Source organism: Danio rerio, chromosome 1 (genome assembly GCF_052040795.2).
Source record: "Danio rerio strain M-AB ecotype USA chromosome 1, GRCz13ab, whole genome shotgun sequence".
Taxonomy (NCBI): Eukaryota; Metazoa; Chordata; class Actinopteri; order Cypriniformes; family Danionidae; genus Danio; species Danio rerio.
Window position 1 is genome coordinate 11982334 of NC_141021.1, and position 25901 is coordinate 12008234.

The 25901-nt window shown below is 34.4% G+C and overlaps 1 protein-coding gene and 2 long non-coding RNA genes across 3 annotated transcripts in view; 1 reads left to right on the forward strand and 2 right to left on the reverse strand.

Annotated features, from left to right (window-relative positions):
• atp1b1b (ATPase Na+/K+ transporting subunit beta 1b) lies at nt 1-19201 on the forward strand. The gene is given in 6 exon segments (NM_131671.1): nt 1-213; nt 3921-4049; nt 7786-7941; nt 16005-16189; nt 16396-16479; nt 17621-19201. Coding segments are annotated over 6 exon segments (909 nt in total). The 5' UTR covers nt 1-119; the 3' UTR covers nt 17882-19201.
• Nucleotides 2084-25901, reverse strand: part of LOC141384773 (uncharacterized) — a 60412-nt gene continuing 36594 nt past the window's right edge. The window contains exon 4 of the long non-coding RNA XR_015476362.1: nt 2084-2253. This is a non-coding gene — a long non-coding RNA (uncharacterized LOC141384773). The remainder of the gene's footprint in view (nt 2254-25901) is intronic.
• Nucleotides 18147-25901, reverse strand: LOC147846693 (uncharacterized). Its single transcript, XR_015476383.1, has 3 exons — nt 24101-25901; nt 22314-24041; nt 18147-20542 (listed from the first exon to the last, which is right to left on the reverse strand). It is a non-coding gene; the product is annotated as an uncharacterized LOC147846693 (long non-coding RNA).

Below are 25901 nucleotides of genomic sequence, written 5' to 3' on the forward strand. Positions count from 1 at the left end.
GCTCCATGTCAAGGTGGGCTTAGTGCTCCGGGAAGGGGTGTAGTTTTACAAAGGAGGCAAGAAAGGACACGCGAGGGAATTCGCTGCTCAAGTGGACAAACAAAACCTTACAGTACACCATGCCCGCTCAAAATAAAGACGACGGAGGATGGAAGAAGTTTGTATGGAATTCGGAGAAGAAGGAATTTCTAGGACGTACCGGCGGGAGTTGGGGTGAGTATACCGTACAGATGTAAAATCGCTCGATTTCAGCACGTCGGACAGCGCAGTGATGCCTGTCACCGCCGTTTCTATAGCAGCGGGTACCCACAGTCTGCCAGTCTGGTCACGATGCAACCTGTATGATTTGACTTTGCAGCAAATGTCTCGCGGACTTTCATATGTCGACATACAAGATTTGCCTGATCAACTGATGTGTTTTGTTCGTTCAAAGCATTTCTGATTAAGTACGCGTATTTGTAGGCGTTTTGTCAGCGTCTCACCTGTTTCGTTGAGCCCCCTCAGTGTTAATGTGTTCATGTGTGTTTCTTTCTAAATATAAAGATATATGAATAGTTGCCGAATGCTGTGCGTGACTGCGATGCTGACAGAGGAGCAAAAGGTCAGCAAAGGACAGCATCAGATTATTAAGCAGTTCGCTGTTTTTACAGTTTAATAAAACAAAATGACATTTTAAAAATCATTTTGCTGTATAAAAACCAACCACAAAGCATAAACGTACATTGTAAAAGCTTTCTTAAGTGGAAAAGCTGGCTGTTTCATCTCCGCACTTGACGTGAAATCAATCAGCGCGTCATTTAATTAGCACACTTGTCATTATTCACGCGAAACACGTTGAAAGGGTTAAAAATGCATCATTGTTCAAGGTGACTCAAGGTGAAAGGCCTAGTCTTTTGGGTCTGACGGATTCATCTAAGGTTGCACTGAAAATTGACGTCATGTTTTTAAGGCAGCAACAGTTCCTCCTAGTAATTAACAAGCCTGCTGTTCACCATGTACCCTATCTGATGTGTAAACTTTTCTCCGTCTAATTAAGTCATTTACCCTGTTCATATAATCTCAAATTACCTTCAGGATGAATCAAACCAATCATGTGTGGACATAAAATGTATAAAATATCAAGTGTAAGAAGTTGCTAAGGATGACTGCTCAAAATGAGTCGTGCGTGAGCAAAGCAATACCTTCTAGAAGAAGAAAAGGTTAAAACCTAAAAGTCAGAACATCTCCTGGGATTGCAGGATCATCAGATCATTTAGTTCCAGCGTCCGTCTGACATTGCTTTATGCACCACTGGAAAGCACACAGACCTTTTGCCCTTGCCTTAGTGCGCATAATTGGAAGTGTAATGATTTGTACAGTTGGCTCTAATTTGGCTGTGCATTTTCTGATCTGGTAGTCCGTGAATTAGGGATAAAGGTAGCAAGACTGGATTGACTGGTCCTGGAAGGAACTTCAGAAATGACCTTACTGCACTGCGCTGCCCCTACACATTGTTGATGTTTAAGACATTGATATTACTCATCATATCCTGTCATGCTGGCACCTCTATATTTTCTGGGGGCAGACTGAGAACACTCGTATTGCTTGATTGATTTTGTAAACATAGCTTGTATATGTATAAATACATTTTTATTAATAACGACTTAAGTTCCAGTAAATATATATTGTTTACATTTTAACTGTTATTTCTTTTTCGGGGGAAAGAACGCACTTTGTTTTAATCACATGGAATTTTTCCAACTTTTTTTTGCACAGGAATTTGATTCAAAATTAAGTAAAAGTAAAATGATCAGCATTTAAAAGCATATTTATCACAAAAAGGATTAAATGCATTAATTTAACATCTTATTTCCCCCCTTTTCTGTGTTAAATTTTGTTATATTGCTTAGAATGTCAATTCGAAATATATGATCAAAAGACAAAATACTTGTTTTTCGCAAAAAAACTATCATCATTAAATGGAGATTTGTTCATTTATGCAGCAGATGTCCCTCCAGCTGCAACCCATCAGTGGGAAACATACATACACACTCATTTACACACATACACATACAAATAATTTTAGCTTACCCAATTCACTTACATCGCGTCTTTGGACTTGTGGGGGAAACCGGAGCACCCAGAGGAAACCCATGCAAACACGGGGAGAACATGCAAACTCCACATAGAAATTTCAACTGGCCCAGCCAAGGCTTAAACCAGTGACCTTCTTGCTGTGAGGCGATCGTGCTACCCACTGCGCCACCGTGACACCTATAGAGATTCATATTTAATATTAATTTCAAGTCCATTAAACAATTGGTTTTCAATAAGAATTTATTGCATAAAGGCATATTTATATATTTTAAGTACACTACCGGTCAAAAGTTTGGGGTCAATTTTGTTTTTTCATGTTTTTTTTTTTTTTGTTTTTTTTTTAAGAAAATTATTCTGTTCATCAAGGCGGCATTTATTAAATGTAAAAATAAAAAGTTAAATTTATAGTAATTCAATCAATTATATAATAGTAATAAAAATTAAAAATGTTACATTTGGAGTAATTAAATAATAGTAATAATAATATTAATAAATATTGGAGTGATTTCTGAAGGATCATGTGACTGGAGTAATGAAGCTGAGAATTCATCTTTAAAATCACTGGAATAAATGATTAAATTAAATTTTAAACTACTTTTAAACAGTTATTTTACAGTGCAATAATATTTCACAATTTTATTGTATTTTTGATTAAATAATGCAGCCTTTGTGAGCAGGATAAGGTTATTTTAAAACATTTAAAATTCCTATTATATATATATATATATATATATATATATATATATATATATATATATATATATATATATATATATATATATATATATCAGTGCATTGAATTTTCAACAATCAATGAAAATAAGAAAAATTATCAAAACCAAAAGCATGTCTTTACCAAAACTTGTCATCATTAAATGGAGTCATTTTACAATGACTTGAATTCTAGCTAAACGTCCTGAAGGGCTGCAGCTCTAGTTTAGCTTCAACCACCTCCAACTCACACCAGCTTAATATAGTCTCTAGTCTTGAACACTTTAATTAGTTAAAGCAGCCGTGCTTGATGAGTGCTGGAAAAAAAAAAAAAACTGCAGAGCTGCGGCCCTCCAGGAATCCAGTTTGAGACTTATGTTCTATTACATTTACATTTTTGGATTTTAACTCTTTTTCATAAATACATCATTTATTTTGCTGCACACAATTCTAAACCATTAATTCAAGTATAAAATGATCACAATCTACAAACATGTCTGCAACAAAAAATACAGAAGTACACTCTAAAACAGATTATTTATTTAAAGCAAGTAAACCGATTGCCCTAAAAACATCAAGTTGACTTTACAAAAATAATGTAAGTAAACCCATTATAACTTGGAACTGTTAAGTTGACTTAATTTTTATAATTATGTAAATTGTACTCACTTTTTTAAAAATAAAAGTAAACTAATAACTATTTGTCAATATACCTTTATATATATATAAATATAAATGACATACAGTTAAATAAATCTGATGTTACAGACTTGTGTCTTCTAAATTCAATACAGGCTATAATTGTAGATTTTATAGACTTAATAAAGCACCAAATATGTAAAATTGTAGACGTGCTAAAATAGTCAGACACTGTAAAAAGAATTAGTTGGCTTTTAAAAAAAGTGAGTACAATTAGCATAATTATAAAAATAAAGTCAACTTAATAATTGCAAGTTACAGTACAATGAGTTTACTTACATTATCTTTGTGTTCAACGTGTTGCTTTTAGGGCTACAGGTTTTCTCGCTTTAAATAACTAATCACTTTTTACAGTGTAACAACATCAGAATAACCACTCAAAATGTCTCGCTATCACCCACAGATACTGAAATATTGTCTTTCTCTCTCCACAGCAAAAATCTTCCTCTTCTATCTCATCTTTTATGGCTGTCTGGCCGGGATCTTTATCGGCACCATTCAGATTCTCCTCCTCACCCTGAGCGATTACAAACCCACCTGGCAGGACAGAGTCGCTCCTCCAGGTAACAGCTCTACTGACGTCTCTTTTTATAGCTTTCACAGAATTTATTGCGACTGTAAACTTGAAATAAGATCAGAAGGTTTGTGAAGCCCCAGGGGTTCATAATGCATCTGCATAACAGAATTATAACAGAAAACCTTTTTTTTTTTTTTTTTTGTAAAAAGGTGTAGATTTTCTATTTATTATATTTACTACTATTAGAAGATTTACTTAATTGACTGTTTATTAAATTGATAAGACAAAATACTTTGAATGAGAAAAAACAAACAAAAATGTTAAATAAATAAACATTAAATTAAACAAATTATATTTTTTTGGAAAAATAACTCAAATTAGCCCATGCAATAATAATAATAAAATTATTATTATTATTATTATTATTATTATTATTATTATTATTATTATTATTATTAATAATAATAATAATATTCTTAATAATATTTTTAATAATAATAATAAAAATAATTTAAAGACTTAAAAAAAAACTTTTCTTTCAAAGTAGAAAAAAAGTAAAGATTAAAAGTAGTTATTTATTTATTTTGACTGCATAATTTAAAACTACATTATTTAAATATTTAATTAATTTTCTTAATGGAAAAGACTGCAATATATTGTGCAATATATTATAATATATGAAATATTTCAGTTGACAAAACAGAATAAAATTTAAGATATATAAAAAATAAACAAATCAAACTTTAAAGAAATTTAGCCGATACAAAAAAAATTTAATAAAATAAAAAAAAAGAAATGAGTTGACATTTCAAGACTTGATGAAACATTTTTTATAAATGTACATTATTAAAATATTGAATTAATTTCCTTAATTGCCAAGACTGCAAAAAATATTTGAATTGATAAAACAGAATAAATTGTAAATCAATTAAATATTTATTAATTTAACTTTAAAAAAGATTTTGCCCATGCAAAAAATAAATAAATAAATAAAATAAACAATAAAAAGAAAAAAATGAGTTGAGAATTAAGGACTTGATATTTTTTAATCCATAGTATGACAATATTGAATTAACTTCCTTAATTGAAAAGATTGTGAAATATTTGAATTGAAAAAATAAATAGATTTATATAGCGCATTTATCATGTATGGCCATACACCCAAAGCACTTCACAATCATCTGGAGACAGTGATAGAGCCAATTTAGTGGATGGGGATGATTGGGGGGCCATAATGGGTAATGGAGGAAATTAGGCCAGGAGACCGGGGTTACACCCCTACTCTTTACAAGAAGTGCCATGGGAATTTTAATGGCCACTGAGAGTCAGGACCTTGTTTTAATATGTCACCTGTAAGACGGCGCTCACTGATAATATGGGGTCTCCTTTACTTTTACTGGGGCATTAGGACTGAGCACCCCCTGCTGGCCTTACTAACACCACTTTCAACAGCAACCTAGTTTTCCCATGTGGTCTCCCATCACACTCAGCCCTGCTTAGCTTCAGTGAGTAACCAGTCTTGGGCTGCAGTGAAATATGACTGTGGCTCAGAAAATGAGTTGAGATTTCAAGACTTGATGAAATATTTTTGTAAAACTACATAATGAAAATATTTAATTAATTTAAAAAGGCTGCAAAATATTTGAATTTCAAATAAATTAATATTAAACAACAATTTAAATATTTCAAATAAATTAATATTAAACAAATTTTAAAAACCTATGTGAAAAATAATGAACAGCGAAATGAGGTGATATTTTAAATATTTTTATTTTCGCATTATAAAAATATTTAATTAATTTCCTTAATTCAAAAGGCAGCAAAATATTTGGATTTACAGTTTGTTTTTTTCATTTTGAAAAATAAAACTCATAAAAAGCCTATGTGAGAAAGGGTTGAGACTTGCTGCTCCTCTTGCTGTCACAGATAATGTTACAAGGAAAGCTTGAAAGATTGGATTAATGTTCGGGAACAGATCAAGGGCTAAGAGAATCTGGAATTGATCATCCATTAGTATTACGTCACAGCTGAAAAGTTTCATGTTACTTGCAGAAAGAACGTGCAAGATTAAGTGACAACAGGCTGACAGATGCAACGGACACACTTACAACACATTAGAGCTCTAAAAAAGAAACTGATGCTGTGAATTATTGTAAAAAACACAATCATTACACTTGTCTGCATTCACTTTAACGTACATATAATGTCACTTTCTGAATTATTATTCTGAACTCTGCAGGGACTAGGAGCAATCATGTTTCATTTCAGTCAGTGGAAGAAAATACTTGTCATTTTATTAGTAACACTTAAACTGAAATAACTAAAGATGTGTTTCAAGATATAGATATATTGTTAAAGCATTTTTTTTACAAAAATGTTCAGTTATTTAGTTTCATTTATTTAAATACTTTTACTTTCAAATGTATTGTATGTGTTCAGCTGTTTCGTCTAATGTAATGGAATCGACAATTGAACAAAATTAAACAAATTTCTTGACTGCTGGGAAGTAAATCTAAACAAGTAATAAAATAAAATAAAATAAAAATGTTAATAAATTAATAAATATTCAATGAGGTGATATTTTGAAAGACTTTCAAATTATTTCAAAGATAGTTTCGATCTTTCCACCAAAGCATGTTCTATTTAATCAGAGAGTTTTAAGTCTTTTGAAAACAGATTGATATAATAACATTTTTAATTTTATTATTAACACTTAATCTGAAATAACTAAATATGTGTTTTAAGATATAGATGTATTGTTACAACATTTTGACAAAAATGTTAAGCTGTTTTGTTTTATAAAAATACTTAAAATTATTTTATTGTATGCGTTCAGATGTTTTGTGTAATGTATCTGATTTGATTAATATGAACAAAATCAATGAATAACATAATTAATAAAATAAAATATAAAATAAAAATAAAATAACATAAAAAAATAAATAAAATCGAATAATAATTAAAATAAAACAAAAATAAAATAAAATATTTAAAAATAAAATAATAAAATAAAATAAAATAAAATAAACATTTCAGTGAGAGTTTGAGTTGAGATTTTCAAAGACTTTCAAATAATTTTAAAGATGTCTTCGTTTTTTCCACCAAAGTATTTTTTATTTAATCAGAGAGTTTTAAGTGTTAAAATAGGTTTGGCATTTTTAAATGATTAAAACTAAATAGCTAAATCTTAAAATTTAAATTTAAACCAATTTGAACATTTTACAGCTATAAGATACTTAATTTATGTAGTAAGGTTTATATGAATTTTAACTTTCTGAAACTAAAGCTCATGTCATTAAATTAAAATAAATAAAAGTATAAATAAATAAATAATTAATAGAAAAGTTTATTCATTCTAAAATGAAATATAATATAAAATCATATATTATTAAATTAATTTGGTCATAGTCCAATGAAATGTGGAAATATTGCTTTCTGTGTAGTTTCATTTATGTTTGTTCGACTAATGTGAATCAGTCAACATTTTGTGAGGTAAAACAGCCTGCAAACAAACCTAAATCTGAAATTACTCAAAACAAAATGAAGGCATGCTTTCTCACAATGAGTTTGAATCCTAGTATTCCAAAGAAATGTAGAAAGAAAGTCACAGATTCAGATTTACAGAGTGAATGTTTAAATACATACTCTATGGTACAAGTCAAATCAGTAAAGGTTCAGAGAACAGGAATGATTTAACATCTCTCCACACTGAAGTAAATAATCTGATAACAAATATATCCAAATTTGATGTATTCCTAGTATGTTGATTTTTTTGTACACAGGTCTCACTCATTTCCCACGTTCAGACAAGTCTGAGATTGCCATTAACCTGGATGACGAGGTGTCGTTCCTGAACTACGTCAAAGTCATGAGAGAGTTTCTGACATCCTACGACCAGGAAAAACAGTTAGACAATATGCAGTTTGAAAACTGTGGAGGTACCAGATCACACATCTCTTCTGTCATTTCAATATAGATGTACTTTATGGTGACCAGTTCTGTGTTTCAGCTCTATTTTTGTGTCCTGACTTGCAAAAACCTCACTTATTGTAGTTTCGCACACACTAGCTAGCATATAACACTTGCTAACAGAAGTCTTTTGTGAGATGAAAATAGCCCAATGGTAACCAATTATATCACAGGGATTTGATGAACAAATTTCCCATCCAATCACATTTTTTCATATTGAACAAGTAGCTGTTAAAGGAGGCGGGACTTGCTCATCTTGTGTCAGTAATAGAGAGAAGATGAAATCAGATTAAAAAAACATTCATACCAAGATAAAACATGAATCAATATTAGACAGTATGTTAAAAAAAATGTTTTACTGCCTGAAATGTCTCTAATAATTGCTGAATCAGTTTTTAAACTGTGAAACCTAAAAAAAACACACATTTTGGTAACTATATGTGATGTGCAGTGGTCCCTCGCTATTCACTTTTCGCGGCCTTGCAGTTTCACTGATATTTTTTTGGTGTAATTTCACATACTTCAATGTGTTCTACAACGCATTGTGTTCTGCGTCCTGACTGGCTATAGGCCGTCATAAATCAATCTCCTTTTGGGGGCGGGCAGTTTCCCGCTGGGCCGACGTACTTTTTGGGCTGGGCGGATCATCTTCGTATGATCTGATCGTCCTATAAAACCATGTTTTTTTTCTGCCTAATTAACTGACGATTCTGTGATCTATGACCGATCCATGTGACACAATTTGCAGACCATTGTTTTCTTTTTTTTTTCTTTATTGACATTGGCCTGACTCAATCACAAACTCCTATTTTGCGCAGCGCGTATGGAGAACAGAGGCAGTGCGCAGGCGTTTGTCTTTCACATGGGCTGCGTCTGCGGTGCGCAGCGGATTGGCGACTGTTGCACATCAATCTATTTCCATCTATTCTATCTAGTTACCTATCTGTCTATGTAAATACACTTTTTATCTTTACTTTTTATCTGCACCAAGTCCCGTGGCAACTTCCTCCCATGCTGTTAACCTGCAAGTCTTTATTTTACAAATGATATACAGTTGACGTCAGAATTATTAGCCCCCATTTGATTTTTTTTTTCTTTTTTTAAATATTTCCCAAATGATGTTTAACAGAGCAAACAATTTTTCACAGTATGTCTGATAATATTTTTTCTTCTGGAGAAAGTCTTATTTGTTTTATTTCAGCTAGAATAAAAGCAGTTATTAATTTTTTTAAAACCATTTTGAGGACGTAATTATTAGCCCCTTTAGGCTAATACTTTTTTTGAGTGTCATCATTATACAATGACTTGCCTAATTACCCTATCCTGCCTAGTTTACCTAATTAACCCAGTTAAGCCTTTAAATGTCACTTTAAGCTGTATAGAAGTGTTTTGTAAAATATCTAGTCAAATATTATTTACTGTCATCATAGTAAAGATAAAATAAATCAGTTATTAGAGATGAGTTATTAAAACTATTATGTTTAGAAATGTGCTGAAAAAAATCTTCTCTCCGTTAAACAGAAATTGGGGAAAAAAATTAACATGGAGCTAATAATTCTGACTTTAACTGTACATGATATATAAGAACTGTATGCTTCTCACGCTCCATGAGGAGTGTCATTCATGTCTGCTCAGGTGCACTATGTCAGAAGACAATCACCTTGGATATCATGTCATTTTGTTTTTGATTGTCAGCATGTAGGCTTACAGTTATAATAATATTCATACAATATAGCTATAATGATATTAGTGTACATGATCAAACTAGAGTGCAACTTAAGCAAAACTAATACTGAAATTGTTTTAACTTTGGTTTTGTTGTTCAGGCTCAAATAAATATTTGTTGATTTAAGTTCTCTCGATTGACTATATAGAGTCTTTAAGCTATGTTTTGATGTTTGACTGTTGAGTTAAACATTTTAATCTGTTAACGGTCTCTGATACATTGCTTTTATTATTCACTTGACTTTCTTTATTGTCCAAAAGTAAAAATTTATGTTTGGCTTCACCACACAAACAAATCAGCGTTCACATTACACACATCACAGAAAAAACAGGCAACGCAAATACATTCAATGTCAGGCCCGGATTGGCTAATCGGGAGGACCGGGAGAAATCCCGGTGGGACGGTCCGTTCTTTGGCCGCGAGGGCCGGTGTTTTTAGCTGCTTGCACTCTCAGCAGTCTCACTTTTTTCATTTATTTATTTATTTGACCATAGCCTTACTCTTTTTATTCATTATTTTGCCGCAGCTCCGCTCGTCTTATTTATTGTCTCGCAGCCCCATGAGCAAAATGCAGACTGCAGGGTAATGAAGATGTAATTATTATTCCGGCCACACAAGGGTATCAGCGCCATTGTGGTCCAGTGGTCAGCACGTTGCGTTTACGACGCCGTCGGTCAATGATGAGTAATTCTTTTTTTTTTTTTTTTTTTTTTTTTATTGTTAAGATATATAAAACTGTAAGGTTGTTGAACATTTGAAGTTCTAAAGCAAGTGTTTTCTTGAAAAAGACGTGATAGTGTCATTAGAAGCTGAATTGGAAATGACCTTATTTTAATATAGTCAGTCGTGATCTGACGTGGGCTGGTCTAAGGCTTGAAACTCCAGGGCTGAAAAGGAGTCTCACTCCGGCCCTGTTCAATGTCATGTAAATCACATAAAAAATAATAATAATAAAAACTCTATTTAAGGGTGCTTTCACACCTACACTTTTGTTTCGGAACGAATCTCGTTTGCCCAGTTTGCGCGGTTCGTTTGGCATATGTGAACAGGGCAATCGCGCTCTGTTCCGCTCCAAAGTAATCACTTCGAGATCGCTTGAATGAGGTGGTCTCGGCTCGATTGAAACGAACCCTGGAGCGGTTCGATTGCAGTGAAAAAGCGATCCGATCCGAGCGCGGTTATATCAGTGTTTTATGGATATGTAATAGGCATACGGCTATATGAAGAGAGAATTATGAGTATGGCGAGAAGTTTCGCGAGTCTCCGGATGCCCGCAAACGAGTGATGATCTCCCGGTAATCTCGCGTCTCCCTCCCGGTCCTCAAATAGGCATCGTCGCGCACCCTTCTCACCCCTCCCCACAGCATCTCTCCTTAAACAAGTGGCGCGCGTGCACCCTGTCAATCACCACCAAACCACCACCTCTCCTGACAGCTTAGCGGAACGCTGCAAAATAAACCCTGACACTCTGACCAATGTGAGGAGAGTTTACTCGCACGTGACTTGTTTTAGCTCTTTTGGTCCGATTAGAAACTTTGCAGTGTGATAGCGAACCGCTCCAAGAGCAAAGAGCAGCAATGTAACAGTTGTAATCTCTGTTTCGGAACAACTGAATCGATTTAAAGTTGTGAAAGCACCCTAAAACTCTATACATTCTTAACACCCAGTATTTAAAATTCTAAAGGCAGTCGGCACAAAGAACATTTGATACACATTTTTCTTTACTTGATGTTGCCTAAAACGTCTTTTTGATGGCAAGAGCTGAAATTTTAAATTTAAGGAATGCGAACAATCTTCAGTAATGACGTGTGCTTTTTGTTTAATTCTCATTGAATAAATTTCATTTGGTTGTCTTTGCGCTTTACCAACAATTGCACAGGAAATTTTTACTATTCAACAAAGTTGCTTTTCCTTAACTGGCAACAGTCCATAACATGCAATCATGTTAAAACTCACACTTTCAACCAAGTTCTTGTATACCATCTCCAGAATATTTTGACTCGCTCCAAATTGTTGTAACCTCCTAATGAGATATAATCTCTGCATTGCTTTTTTTTTCTTTTTAAGCACTCTGCATTTGCAGCAAATGTCAATCCACTATCAATAAATATTCCTAAATATTTAAAACTTGACCTTTATTTAACTTTAACTTTACACTCTCAGAAATAAAGGTACGTGAGATGTCACTGGAATGGTAGCTTTTCAAAAGGTACACATTTGTACCTAAAAGGTCCGTAATAAAACCTCAAGGGTCCATATTAGTACCTAAACATTTTAAGAGGAACCGTTTGTGAAGTTCATTTATAAACAAATTTCGAGAGGATCACGTGCTTATGATTGTTCACAGCTGTTCCAACTTTAGCTAATGACTGATTATCCTATCAGACGATCCTTAACTCACTATAAATAACCAGACTTTTCTCATCTCAATATCTTCATCTTGAAGAAACCCCCCCACCCAACCCTACTTTCCCTCCTTTCAAACGGGCGACATGGTGGCCAGTGATTAGCGCTGTTGCCTCACAGCAAGAATGCCCCTGGTTTAATTCCTTTCCAAACCAGGCGACATTTCTGTTTTGCTCATTCTCCCAGTGATCGCATGGGTTTTCCCCATGTCCTCCGGTTTCCAGTTCAAAAACAAGCACACTAAACAATTAATCCAAAATATTTTAGCCAAACTCTGAGTACACCTTCTCAGCATCCATATCTGACACTTAGCTACAATAAGCAGGAGGGGGAGTCATTGAGATCTACCTGAGCTCAAACTCCCCTCTAGCCTTTCAACGGGAGGGAGCCCAGGGCTCTCTTCTGGGACAGCACGTTAAACAAGCTTTATTATCAATCATCAGATAAGTGTAAACTCTTGAATGTACTTTTTAAGTACTAATATGGACCCTTGAGGTATTAATATGGACCGTTTAGATACAAATTTGTACCTTTTGAAAAGGTACCATCCCAGTGACAGCTGGCGTTTCTTTATTTCTGAGAGTGTATTTTGTGAATCAACATCAACCGTGTGCATCAGCAGGCAGTTTTTGATATGTTCATTATTTAATATAGGCTCTTTCAAAACACGTAGGCACACACATGATGGACTTCCAGTGTGGATTATAATTTTATTATAATAATAAATCTAGTTTTTAAATGTTTTTAATTTGTCAACTCTCATTATTTCCTATATATGGCTTTTCTGCTTGTACAGAATAGGGCGTGCACAGGTGGGTAGCATCTTGACTGTAGTGGGCCACTTTGGCCCAAAATGCCAGGGCCGATTTTTTTTTTTGTCCCAGTCCAGCCCTGATCTCCTTTAAGTTGCGTCTCCTATACACTACAGAATGCGTTCAGCTTGCCAAATTTACATGAATCGTCGATCGCTAGCAGTGTGACTCTGAAGTGCTGTACTGTATGTTTGCAAGTTTTCTCCCAACAATGTTGACGAAACGTTCTGTCCCATCAAAGGCACCCACAGTAGCACCCAAAAGGCAGAAGAAGATGCTAACCATCGCACAAAAAGTTGAACTTCTGGACATGCTAAAGGAAGTTAGGCAGCTGGAGCGCCCCATTACGAAAAAAATAAACAAAGATCAAATAGTTTTGATCTTTGATTTCATTCTATAATACTGCACTTATTTTTCTACAAAGGTTTGAACTTTGAGAGTGTTTAAACAAGAAAAAAGTGTGAAAATATGAATGTCTGTCTAGGAAAAGAGTATAAAGTGTGTAGTGAGGGGTTTTACAGCCTCAAAACATCTCTAATAATTAAAAAAAAATAAAGCTACTTTGCAGATTTCGCTTTTTAATTTTTTTATTTTTAGAACGTAACTCCTGTAAATAACAAGGGACCACTGTATCACATTTACCTCATCCAGCTATTTAGCATAAGAAACTCAGTTAGCAAGAAATATGGAGTGGAGTATTATGGAGTGGATAAACACAAAAAATGATGTTTGCTGTTTGTTCAAACTACTTATTTAAAAGGAGCTGAAACAACACAATTCTTGGAGTTTTTTTGAGGACAACTAAATTGTTTTATGTTCAACCCCCTTAAATTTGTAAAAAAAAAAAAAAAAAAACTAACAAGGTAACCCAATTCCTTTATGGTGTCCCAACACAAATCCATTGTGTGGAGCCCAGCATTTCTTGCAGTAAATATTTGCAATGTGTAATACATGACACATTATACTGAATTTACTAAAACACTAAACAATTACTGTAAGTTATTCACACTAACATATGTTTTATATTATTTTAAAAGAGCTTAACAAGATTCAGCTTGATGTTTTAGGTCTGTTCAATGTAATGAAAGCTCAAATTACTTGCACAAGTTCATTTAAACTTCATTCGTTCATTCATTTTCTTTTCGGCTTAGTCCCTTTATTAATCCAGGGTCGCCACAGTGGAATGAACCACCAACTTATACAGCACGTTTTTACGCAGCAGATGCCTTTCCAGCCGTAACCTATCTCTGGGAAACATCCACACACACTCATTCACTACGAACAATTTAGGCAACCCAATTCACCTGTACTGCATGTCTTTGGACTGTGGGGGAAACCGGAGCACCCGGAGGAAACCCACGCGATCGCGGAGAGAACATGCAAACTCCACACAGAAACGCCAACTGACCCAGCCAAGGCTCAAACCAGTGACCTTCTTGCTGTGAGGCGACAGCACTACCTACTTTGCCACTGTGTCACCTCATTTAAACTTGAAATTCTAATTTAAATACTTTTGATTTATCTTAAGAAATGGCAGCAGCTATTTAGTCTTTGGAGTATACATTCTTTAAAATAATATAAATAATTATTTTATTAAAATACTTTTTTTTGTTACACGAAGAACCTTTTACCACCCAGCGAACCTTTACATTTCACAAAAAGGTACTTCAATGTAGGACTGGTTTAAGTTTAATCAAAAGTTTGAATCATTTAAACAGTCATTTTGGCAGTAAATATTATTATTATTATATGTTTTCAAATTGGGCAGCATTTACTACACAGAGCTTCAGTTTACTGACAAGCAAAGTCAATTTATTTGGACAATAATGAAATTAAGATAATCATTCCATAACTTCAGTTGAGATAAATTAATCCTTTTGTGATTATTATTAATGTTTAATCAAGTGGCAACCTTCCTCTCTCCCTTGTGAAGCAAATACAGATATTACTGCAACTGCAGTTCATTGACTGACTACTTGAGGCTGGCTCATAAAGAGAGTCACTCACATAGAATCCTATGTTACAATGCTCAACTTTACAGCAGGAAAAAAAAGTGTTTACAACTTTTGGTGTATTTAGCTAATATTACCCTTTATGACAACTGTAAGGGGGTGAATTTCTAAAAAAAGGTCTGGCTGCAAACTAGGTGCGCATGTAAGCTGAGACTGCATGCATGCTTTTAATGCATATGCCTAACACTGCCCCTAACCATACCCCTCACAGTGACAAAAATAAGTCTTTTTAGTGTAAGTCTGCAACTTATAACTTACAGTTGAAGTCAGAATTATTATACTCCCCTAAATTATTATAATACTATTAATTATTCTAAAACTATTATTATTTTCGCTGAATTTCTGTTTAACAGATTTTTTTCTCACAACACAATTTTTAACACAACATAATAGCTTTAATAACTCATTTCTAATTGATTTATTTTATCTTTGCCATGATGACAGTAAATTATATTTAACTAGATATTTTTCAAGACACTTCTATACAGCTTAAAGTGACATTTAAAGGCTTAACTAGGTTAATTAGGTTAACTACGCAGGTTTGGGTAATTAGGCAAGTTATTGTATAACGATGGTTTGTTCTGTAGACTGAGAAAAAACATAGCTTAAAGGGGCTAATTATTTCGATCTTAAATTTATAAAAAAAAAAAAAAAAAAATTATTAAAACCGAAATAAAACAAGACTTTCTCCAGAAGAAAAAATATTATCAGACATACTGTGAAAATTTCCTTGATCTGTTAAACTTCATTTGAGAAATATTTAAAAATAGGAACAAATTCAAAAGGGGCTAATAATTCTGATTTTAACTGTATGTTACAACCTAAAAGTCTGAATAATTAGGGGTGTGGCCACTTGAGTGACAGGCATCTGCTGCTTGCCATCAAGTCACCTCAGCTACATCCATTTTTATTTATTTTTTTGGTACAGTTTATGCTTTAAACAATGCCCTTAAATTTTGTTTAAAGGCCCTCAGAGTTTGAAACCCCCATCACTGTTTCTGAATCTTTATTTCTAAGAGAGTATGTAGATTAATATAAGTATTTTAATATCTTTTTATACATGATTATTTCCACAGAATCACCCTTGGACTACAAAAACAGAGGTGATCTGGAGAGTGACGTTGGGGTTAGGAGGGCCTGTCAGTTTTCGAGGGAGTGGCTTGGACCCTGCTCTGGCCTGGACGACCCTTATTTTGGATTTAAGGAAGGGAAGCCCTGCCTTATTGCCAAACTCAACAGAATTGTGAACTTCAGACCTAAGGTTTGTTCATATCCTGCATGCAATGTTTAGGAACACTTTTAGGGTCCAAATCTTAGACAACATTTCTTGGAATTTAAATTAAGTGAAGGTATAAAATGGCTAAAATATATTATTAATGTGGGTGATTATGTTTTGTTCTATTTTAGCTGACCTGTTTAATGCAGCTACTGGTTTATTTTGTAAAGTCTTCATATTTTTTCTTTCAGCCACCAGTATCAAATGAAAGCATTCCGGAAGAGGTTCAGCACAAAGTCCAGCCCTATCTTATTCCCATCCACTGCACAAATAAGGTAAGCCATGCTTTCATTGAATCCGCCAACACAGGTTTAGTGAGAATATGTGCCCAGTGCTACATATTTGGGAAACCACACATATGTATCCTGGCATATGCCTGCAATTTTTGAGTAAAATGAATGTTATGGGATGGTATGACGCTGCTGACTTTAGTTCCTTTTCACACTACAGTCTGAAACATTTGAAGGGATACATTATCGATGGATACAGAGAACTGGATAATTGGTTGTGCCAACTGAGCCTGGTTCTCTAGGTTTTCTTTCTTCTTCACTTTCGTAAATTGTTAAAGTTTGTTTCTCGCCACTGTCACCAATGGCTTGCTTGGTTTGGGACTTGTGGAGCTGCACATTGTTGGATTTGCTCTTCAGTGTTTGAACTTTCAGAAGTGAAATTTAAAATAGACTAAACTAGTGTTGTCACGATACTGTATTTCAGTACCTTTCAGTATTGAAATTTTAAATACCTTCACAATTTCCAAACATGGTGATTGGCTGTAAAGATTCACCGCTTTGACTCATCTTCATTGAGTGGAAACACAAATACAGGGGCACTGGAGCATTTTAAAGCTGCGAAGATCAGCTGGTCTGTCTATGAGCTTACATACAAGCGATTCGCTGATGAATCGACTGATCTTCAGGGCTTTAAAACGCTCCAGTGCCCTTGTTTCTCTATTTGCACTCGGTGAAGAGCGGTGAACTGATGACCTTCACGGCTAATTACAGTCATTTCTGTTGAGCATATGAACACAATTTCATTTTAGAAGTGTTTAAGAATGCGCTCACATGTTAGCGGAAAATATGCAGTTTCAAAATTTCAGAACCGATTGGTACCGAAATTCAATATCGTCTACATTGTAAAAGCGCTATAGAAATAAAGATGAATTGAACTGAATTGAATAAAGCATTGTTTTTATGCGGTTGTTCCCGCAGGACCAAATAGATGCCACATAAACAACATAAATTAGTCTGTGATCTGTAGATTAACGCATTCACCTCGCTGGCTCATGTACAAATAGATAGCTATTCAACATGTTTCGTGGTTTCCAAATATGTAGCCCTGGACACATATTCCCAATAAGACTAGGTTGGAATCCGCTTTGTAAAACAGTCACTAACTGGCATTACTCTCTCTCTGCAGAAAGAGGAGGATGCAGGTAAGCTGGGTGAGGTGAGGTACTACGGTTTTGGCGGAGGCTTCCCTCTTCAGTATTACCCCTATTACGGCAAACTTCTGCACCCTCAGTACCTGCAGCCGCTGGTGGCCATTCAGTTCCTCAACATCACTCCCAACACGGACATGCGCATCGAGTGCAAAGTGTACGGGGAAAACATTTATTACCACGACAAGGACCGCTACCAGGGACGATTCGACGTTAAATTCAACATTAAAAAATCATGACCTCAAAACACTACCTCCATTCTCTCCCTACTGAAAGGCAAACTAAGGCCCCTCTTCTGACTTGAGATACAGAGAGAAGTTTCTCACCGGTCTTCCACAGCGTTTAACCGAGGAGATGTGTCTTTTGTTTTGTTTTTTCCTGAATGTACAAAGTGTCTCACGTCAGAAAGAGGCCTCATTTTAGTTCAGGAGAGATTAAGTCAAAACAAACAAATAATTAAAAAAGTGAATAAACATGATATATACATATATACACACACACACATATACATACAGTGAGCAAAAAAGTATTAAACATGTCACCTTTTTTTCTCAGAAAACAAATTTCTAAAGATGCTGTTGACTTGAAATTTTTCTTAGACGTCAGTAATTTACATTCAAAGAAAATAAAACTAATTAATTTAGAAATAAAGTCACGTGTAATAAAATGAAATGACAGGGAAAATGTATTGAACATATGAAGAAAGGAAGGTGCAAAAAACGCATGGAAAGACCAGACAGCAGCTCAAATATCTGCTTCTACATTCGAAATTGCTAACTTTCCCTTTTATGTAGTATGTGAAAAACAGTATTGTTCACCAAGTAGTATGTCCGAATTTAGAGTTTTCAAAAAACACCTAATGTTTCCCGTGAAATTCCAATGGATGCTACACTGTAATGCCTTTAATGCCACGTGAGAGAATTCATGAATGGGAGGAAAGTGAAGTGACGCAACCAGGGTTTAATTTGGGCTGGAACAAGCCGGATCCGGAACCTCATTTTAGCCACCTATACCCACCATGGCCCCTGGTCAGAATATAAGCTGTTTCAATGCCAACATCTGCATTACCAGGGTGGACATTTCAGCAAGACAATGATCCCAAACACAGACAAGCTGACTCTCAATTGGTTTCAAAAAAGAAAATAAAGCTGCTACAATGGCTTAGACAATCACCTGACCTGAACCCAATGCAGACATATAGACGAGAACCACAGAAACGTCAAGATTTTTACACTCTGTTGAAGTCTAAAAACAACTAACAGCTAAGCAATGCATACAACTCCACTCTCCATACAAGAGGTGTCTTAAATAAAAAAGGTGTCTTGCCCCCCCCCTCAAAGTATTTACAAAGTATTAAATAGATTTCAGAAGTTCATTACCTTCTCCTTGTGTAATTACACAAAACGTTATTTCTGAAATTTATTTTTGGAAGTTTGGATTGTTTGGGGTTTTGACCAAAATCTGCGTCAATTTCACATCAACAGCTCCTTTAGAAATATATTTACCAGGAAAAATCATGACTTGTTTAATACTATTTTTACCCGCTGTATATATACACAAAAAAAAAAAAAAAAACGCAATTCTAAAAACAACACCATCATGTGGGACTGAACATTGTCTGTACTCTTTACTTCAAGCTTTCTGCTTTCAGTCTAGGGTTAGAACGTAAACGCCCGGAGGATTAGCCATATAGCATAGGATATTTATTCTACTCACGAACTGCCCGCCATCAGAGGGGCATGTTGTTTTATTGTAAATTACATTTCCTCGACCGATGTAGCCCGCACTGTTTTGTCCCTCTTGTATTGTATTGCTGCCTCGTGTGATTTCCCTATATTTAGAAAGTGCACAGTAGTTGCATATGTAGGTTGTTTCGAGCCACGCCATGTGTGTGATTCAGCTTCATTTGTCAAACGTGCCTACATATATATAGTTACTTAATGGAAATACACTGGCCTCTTAACATTGCCTTTTGGGGGTATTGATGTTCTAACGCTGCATCTTTTAGGTGTATTAGGTGGGTTATAAACCTTTTTTTCCTTAAAATCACTACAATGTAGGGGGAAGATTGTACTTTGATTCGTTTTCACTGAATGTATGTGTTGCCTTTGGATTTACGGTGTCATTCGCATACCGAACTGCTACTGTAGCTTTGTTTTTGTTTAACCACTTTATTTTCTTCCTCGCCTTGTCGTTCTACGACTTCTTCAAGATGTCGCACGGCATGGTCGAATGTCCTAAAAGAATTCGGTATTCATTAAGTGGTGACCTTAAACGTTCTGTTCTTGCACATGCTCATGGTCTGCAGAAACTCGTCATGAATGTTAATAATGCCAAAGCCATTAAGATTATTCTAGATTCTCTCAGATTTAATTGCAATACCCTGTCCATCGGGATGTTTCGTAGGTGTGCGCAATCAGTGTCAAACATCAGAAAATGTCAAGTTTCACGAGTCCCACAGGCTCTCATGTCGAACTAAACTGGAAAAAAAAAAAAGACTAACCAAAATAAAGCTGAGACTCTAAAGTTGTGCTGTTTGTTTTATTATTTTGTTGACTTGCTTTAGAATCTCCTTACATCATACAAATAACCAGCCAGTTTTGCTAAGGCAGAAAACTACATTACATTACATTGTAAAACCCAAAAAAACGAAGTTCAAAAACTAATCCTAATGAGTACTGTGAACTTAATCTATTTAAGTAAACGAAGCAATTTGAGCACAGTAAACCCCAATAAATGAAGAGAACTCAAACCAACTGAGTACTGTAAAACCCAAAAAGTTTAAGTAACTCAAACCATTTGAGGAAAACACTAATCCTAATGAGTACTGTGAACTTAGTCCATTTAAGTTGAAGTAACGAGGTATTTAATTAACTCATTACTAGGCCCACACGGAATCACTGCGCGCAGATTTCAGCAGATTTTTTTTCCATCATTGATTCTGTTTATTTACTTGTGTAAATGTGTGTAAATCTATGTGTATTCAGTTTTGAAATTAATTAATTATTGATTGACTAATTAATTAAAAATTGAATAATATGGAAATATTAATTTGATTTATTTACAATGCAGTTCGTAAAGTAATGTTTTCTGTCTTTTAGTAAATATATTAAATGAGAGACTTGCTTTGTTTACCAAATAAAGTGGACCTGATTATATATTTATTGTAAACTTAAAATAAAATTTTAAAATGTATTACTTTTTAGTTGATATAGAGTTTTAGTTATGATACTTCCTAAATCATTCCGCAAAAAATATGCAGATTTTTTACAAACTTCTGCACAGAAATAGCAAAAAATGTCCGCAGATTCCATCTGGCCCTACTCATTTCCTTCAACACTGAATTCAAAACTCTTTTTAAATGATTAGAATTAACTTTCAGTAAAAAAAATAATTAAAATAAAATTCACTCATTTCATCTGATAAAGTTGACTGTTGGTCTTCATTTCTGAATACAAAAACACATCTACTGTATATTGTCATTTAGAGAATTTATTTTCATAAAATACCAAAAAATGACATGCTTTTGAACATGTTTTTTTTTTGTTTATTAACACAATACCAATATTTTAAATTCAGAAAAGAACTCAATATTTGGTCAAATAATCTTGATTTGAAATGAGAGCAGTGTTCACACTAAATAAAAATTATTAAATCTTTAGAACAATATTTACATGTAAAATTTGGAAGAAATGTCATCGGAACGAAACAAGTATTTTACTCAAACCCTTGTTTAGAATATCCAGTACCTTCAGACAAAATTAACTGCAAATTTTCAAATAGTCTCTTATTAGTTCAGCATATTAGGATGCATCAAATTACTGTTTTATTAATTTTATGAATAAATAACTGCATTCTTAATCTAATTTATATTACTTTGCATCAACATTTATGAACAACTTGGAAGCAATAAAAAAAAACACTAAAATGTAAATAAATTTTTGTGATTCATATATATATATATATATATATATATATATATATATATATATATATATATATATATATATATATATATATATATATATATACGAACACAGTTGAAGTCAGAATTATTAGCCCCCCCTTTGATTTTCTTGAAATGCTGTTTAACAGAGCAAGGAAATTTTTAATTTAAATTCAGGGGGCTAATAATTCAGGGGGACTAATGATTCTGGTTTGAACTGTATATAAAAATTAAAAATCACAAACAACATCCAGCAAACATATCCTGGAATAGTTCACGGTTCACAGAGTGACATATATACTTCCTTGCAGGCACACACATGACATGGGTTGTTAATATTAGATTAGATTTAGGTTGTGATGTCCGGTGACCAAAATTCAATGTATTGCCAGCATCTAAGGACAATGTTATTCTGATGTCCAATAACGATGTCAGATGACGTTGATATTTGGTTGATTTTAGGTTGTGTTGAAAAGTAAAAAAAACCAACACTGAGCCAACATCTTAAACCAATGTCATATTGACCTCAATTACTGACATTTATTCATCAGGTATAGCAACTAAAATCCAACATCATATACAGTGCAGCAGGTAAAATAACCATAAAATCACCATTTCTCTCCCAAAAAAATCTAAAGGTGCTATCCATTCTTCATTGAAGTGAATTAGGTTTAAATCACTTTGCATGAATTCATATTTTTGTACTTTTACTCAAAATAATCCACAATGAGCACACACAAGACTGAAAACACTCTTCAAGATAACATATTGTCAAAAGTTGAGACCCCCACTCCTAAAATTTCTGTTTTCAGGGAAACACCTTTCATAATAAAGGAAGCCAAGCTCCTCCATAGTTTACACCCTGGGTCCCAAGACCAAACCACAGCCATCTTCTATACAATGACACAGATTGGCATCATGATTGTGTAATGATGTGGTCATGCTATGACAGTCCAACAATGTCATTTAGTGACACACCTGGCTAATATTAAATAAATAAATGTCTCCGACTAAACACAGCCCATGGCGAGTTCCTGCTGGGACTCCAGGCTCGATGTTCTAAAAGTTTTTTTGTATATTTTTTTTTTAATTTTAGGTGTTGGAACACCTAAGAATTGGACACGATTCTACCTGCTCTCTCATCATATCACTGGCGGCCCTTTGATGGTGATTAACTAATGTGAGCCTTGATGAATTAAAAATGTGCTTTTGCACCCAAGAGAATCTGAGTGAGCCAAACAGCCACCTGATCTCCTCAGATGTGTGATGTCAACGTGAGTAAAAATAATTCAGATCAGAATACCACGTGTGAGAGAGAGGAAAAGAGAGAGGAAAAGAGAATATGCATGAAAAAAAATCAGATGTATTGCTTACAGAGGTCTGAATGAAATCAAAATGAGTGTTTTTGGCTTTTACTTTGAATGTGATAGCCTTAAAGGTGCAAAAGGTGGTTGTCTTCAGAAACAATTTTTGTTAAGTCTCTTCACATTCTTATAGATAGCGTTAAATCATGCGGTCCAAATGTTTGTGTATGCATTTTAATATTCTGTGTAAGGGGTAGGGGAAGAAAAGCAACCCAGGCTCATTCTGAAAATGTTCCCCTATATACATTTCTAGAGAGCACCAAATATGTCCCAGGAGGGGCATTTTTTTGCCGTTTTTGTCCACCAGTGGCCACTGCGTATGCTTTTTGAGATCCCAAATTACTCCCGCGAGTGCCATTCATGCCTGCTTTTCTCGTGTAAATCTACCAGAGGCCGCTGTCGATTGACTGACTGACTAAACGACCGATCCCCCCCACCCACCCACTTCCCTAAACCCAACCAATAGTGTTTTTAAAAGCACCGATTGACCAGCGCCCACCAACTTCCCTAAACCCAACCAACAGTGTTTTGAAAAGCAATCCAGAAAAAGAAAAGCCCTCGCCTGATTTTTACCACATTTTTAGATTTTACCACATTCTCACGCTGTTATTTAGTCTTTTATTTTCTGGCTTCTGTTTTTGTCTTACCTGCTTTTTGGAACTGTTCTTTCCCGCACTCGAATCTCGTCATTGGAGTCAACTCCTCTCAGCTTCTCAAGTCCACCGACGTATGCTGTGAGCCACTGAACAAACAGGTAACATCGGGAAAGCTGCTAGCGCAAAAAGGAACAACATCATACGGCCCTGTAGAGTTTCTTTTAAATACGAAATGCAGCCATACGTACTTCCGGCTACATAATTCGCGATTTCCAGAAATGTATATTGAGGCTACGTTTTCAGAATGAGCTGATGCTGTTTTGTACTTTAATTGATAAATTTTTTATATTTATAAACATTTTTCTTATATCACTCGACCTCCTTTATTACTTTTAATTTTACTGCAAAATAATAATAACACATAAAGCTTCTTGTAACATCGTTCATCTCGATGGACAAGACTCAAAGATCCGAGTCAGTAAAATGATACGAACTTCCCATCACTAGTTTTTAAATCTAAATCTTTTAAATCTAAATCTTTAAAATCTTTACTGATTTGACTGCTGGACTGGTCCATGATTAAGAGTGGGGGACACATTTACCCAGATGTAGTAATTACGTTCAAATAAAAAAAAAATTAGACCCTCATTGTGCAAAATATGATAGAAAACAATGTTATTTATAATTTACAGGTATAATTTAAACTTCTAGGTATTTATTTGGGGCCCCCTTGGATTTTCTCGGGCTCTACGTGGCTGATTACCTTACTTATCGGTTAAATCCACCCCGTCAATGACCATAAACTTGCATTTGAATCTTCAGACTGAACAACGTTTTAGAAAATCATTTATTAATTCTAATGCAGTTTTTAAGGCTGTTTTCTACTGAAAGGTCTTATTCAGCTGCATTCAGTTTATTACAAATTCCAACGCAGTTATAGAACGGTTCATGATTGGGAAACTGGGAAACATACTTCTGTATGTTCGTTGTGAAGGACACTTAAGTATCTATCTGGATAAATCTGAGAGTCATCTCATTGATTGGTTTATCTGATTGAAATGACCTCTTACATGCATTCAATTACTCATCTCCCTTCCTGCTCTTTCTTTTATTTATTTAAGCATAAGTTACTTGAGAGATTATCCACATGGGGTCAAAATACAGCAAGGTTTAAACCAATCAGGAATGCAATATCCTAATTATGCCAGCATTTTACATTGATTGCATTTAATGGCATACAAAAATGTATCCAAAATACAAAAACAAGTTTAACCATGAAAAATAGCAGGTCTCTAGAGCAAGAGTGTCCTTAGTATAGATGACAATACCAGAAAAAGGTTTGTAAAACACTGAACATAACAAAAATACGCTTTTTTCCCTGCAAACTCATTAATCCTTCAAAATTGAATGTCGTTTTATAAGCATCTTGCTTGCACAAAGCATGAAATTGGTTTGTTACCTAGAGGGTAAAAGAGTCATGATGACCCGATCAGATTACAGACTTATAAGATCATAATCGTGGCATTTGAGAATTAATATAACTAAATTCAGAACAGAAAAAGATTATTATGCAATTTGCTTATCCCCGAAGGCAACACTAGTGATGTGATACTCTGTCATTTTACTGACACTGCTTTAGTTGCATTATATTATCTGTTCTTAGAGCATAAGGACATTGAATAAACAGACAACGGAGTGGTCATATTGGATTATTCTGTAGGTGGAATATGATATTAGGCTTGAGTAAGCAGGAATGTTCACTTCCTGTGTTTGTGCAGATGCAGTAGGGGGTGAAACGACTCAGCAAATAATACTACGAAAATACACGCTGTGTGAGCCGAAAGAATTACAGATCTAGCATCTTCTTCAGATCTGATATGAATATTTTGTCAGTTTTTTCATCTGCTCTTCTTTTTTTGATCCTGTGCATGATTGATCATGATTTTAAATACCACATCACAGGGATAGTTATCCGAATAATGAAAATTTATCTTGTGTAGTTTTATACCTTTATGAGTTTCTTTCTTCTGTTGAATGCAAGAGAATATATTTTGAAGAATGCTGGTGGCACCCATTGACATCCAAAATTATGAAAATCAGTGGGTCCCAGCATTTTTCAGATTGTCTTATTTTGTGTTCAACAGAAGGAGGAAACTCAAATAGGTTTTGAACAAGTGAAGGGTGAGTAAATAATGCCAGAATTTTCATTTCCTTTTCCTTTTCATTTCCAGAATTTTCATTCCTCCAGAACTATTCCTTTAAAAGCAGCCAGGTGGAGTGTTGTACCCTTTCATTCGTGTTCAGCTCTGAACAAGACCATTAATAGAACATGAAAAATACATGCTGTGTAAAC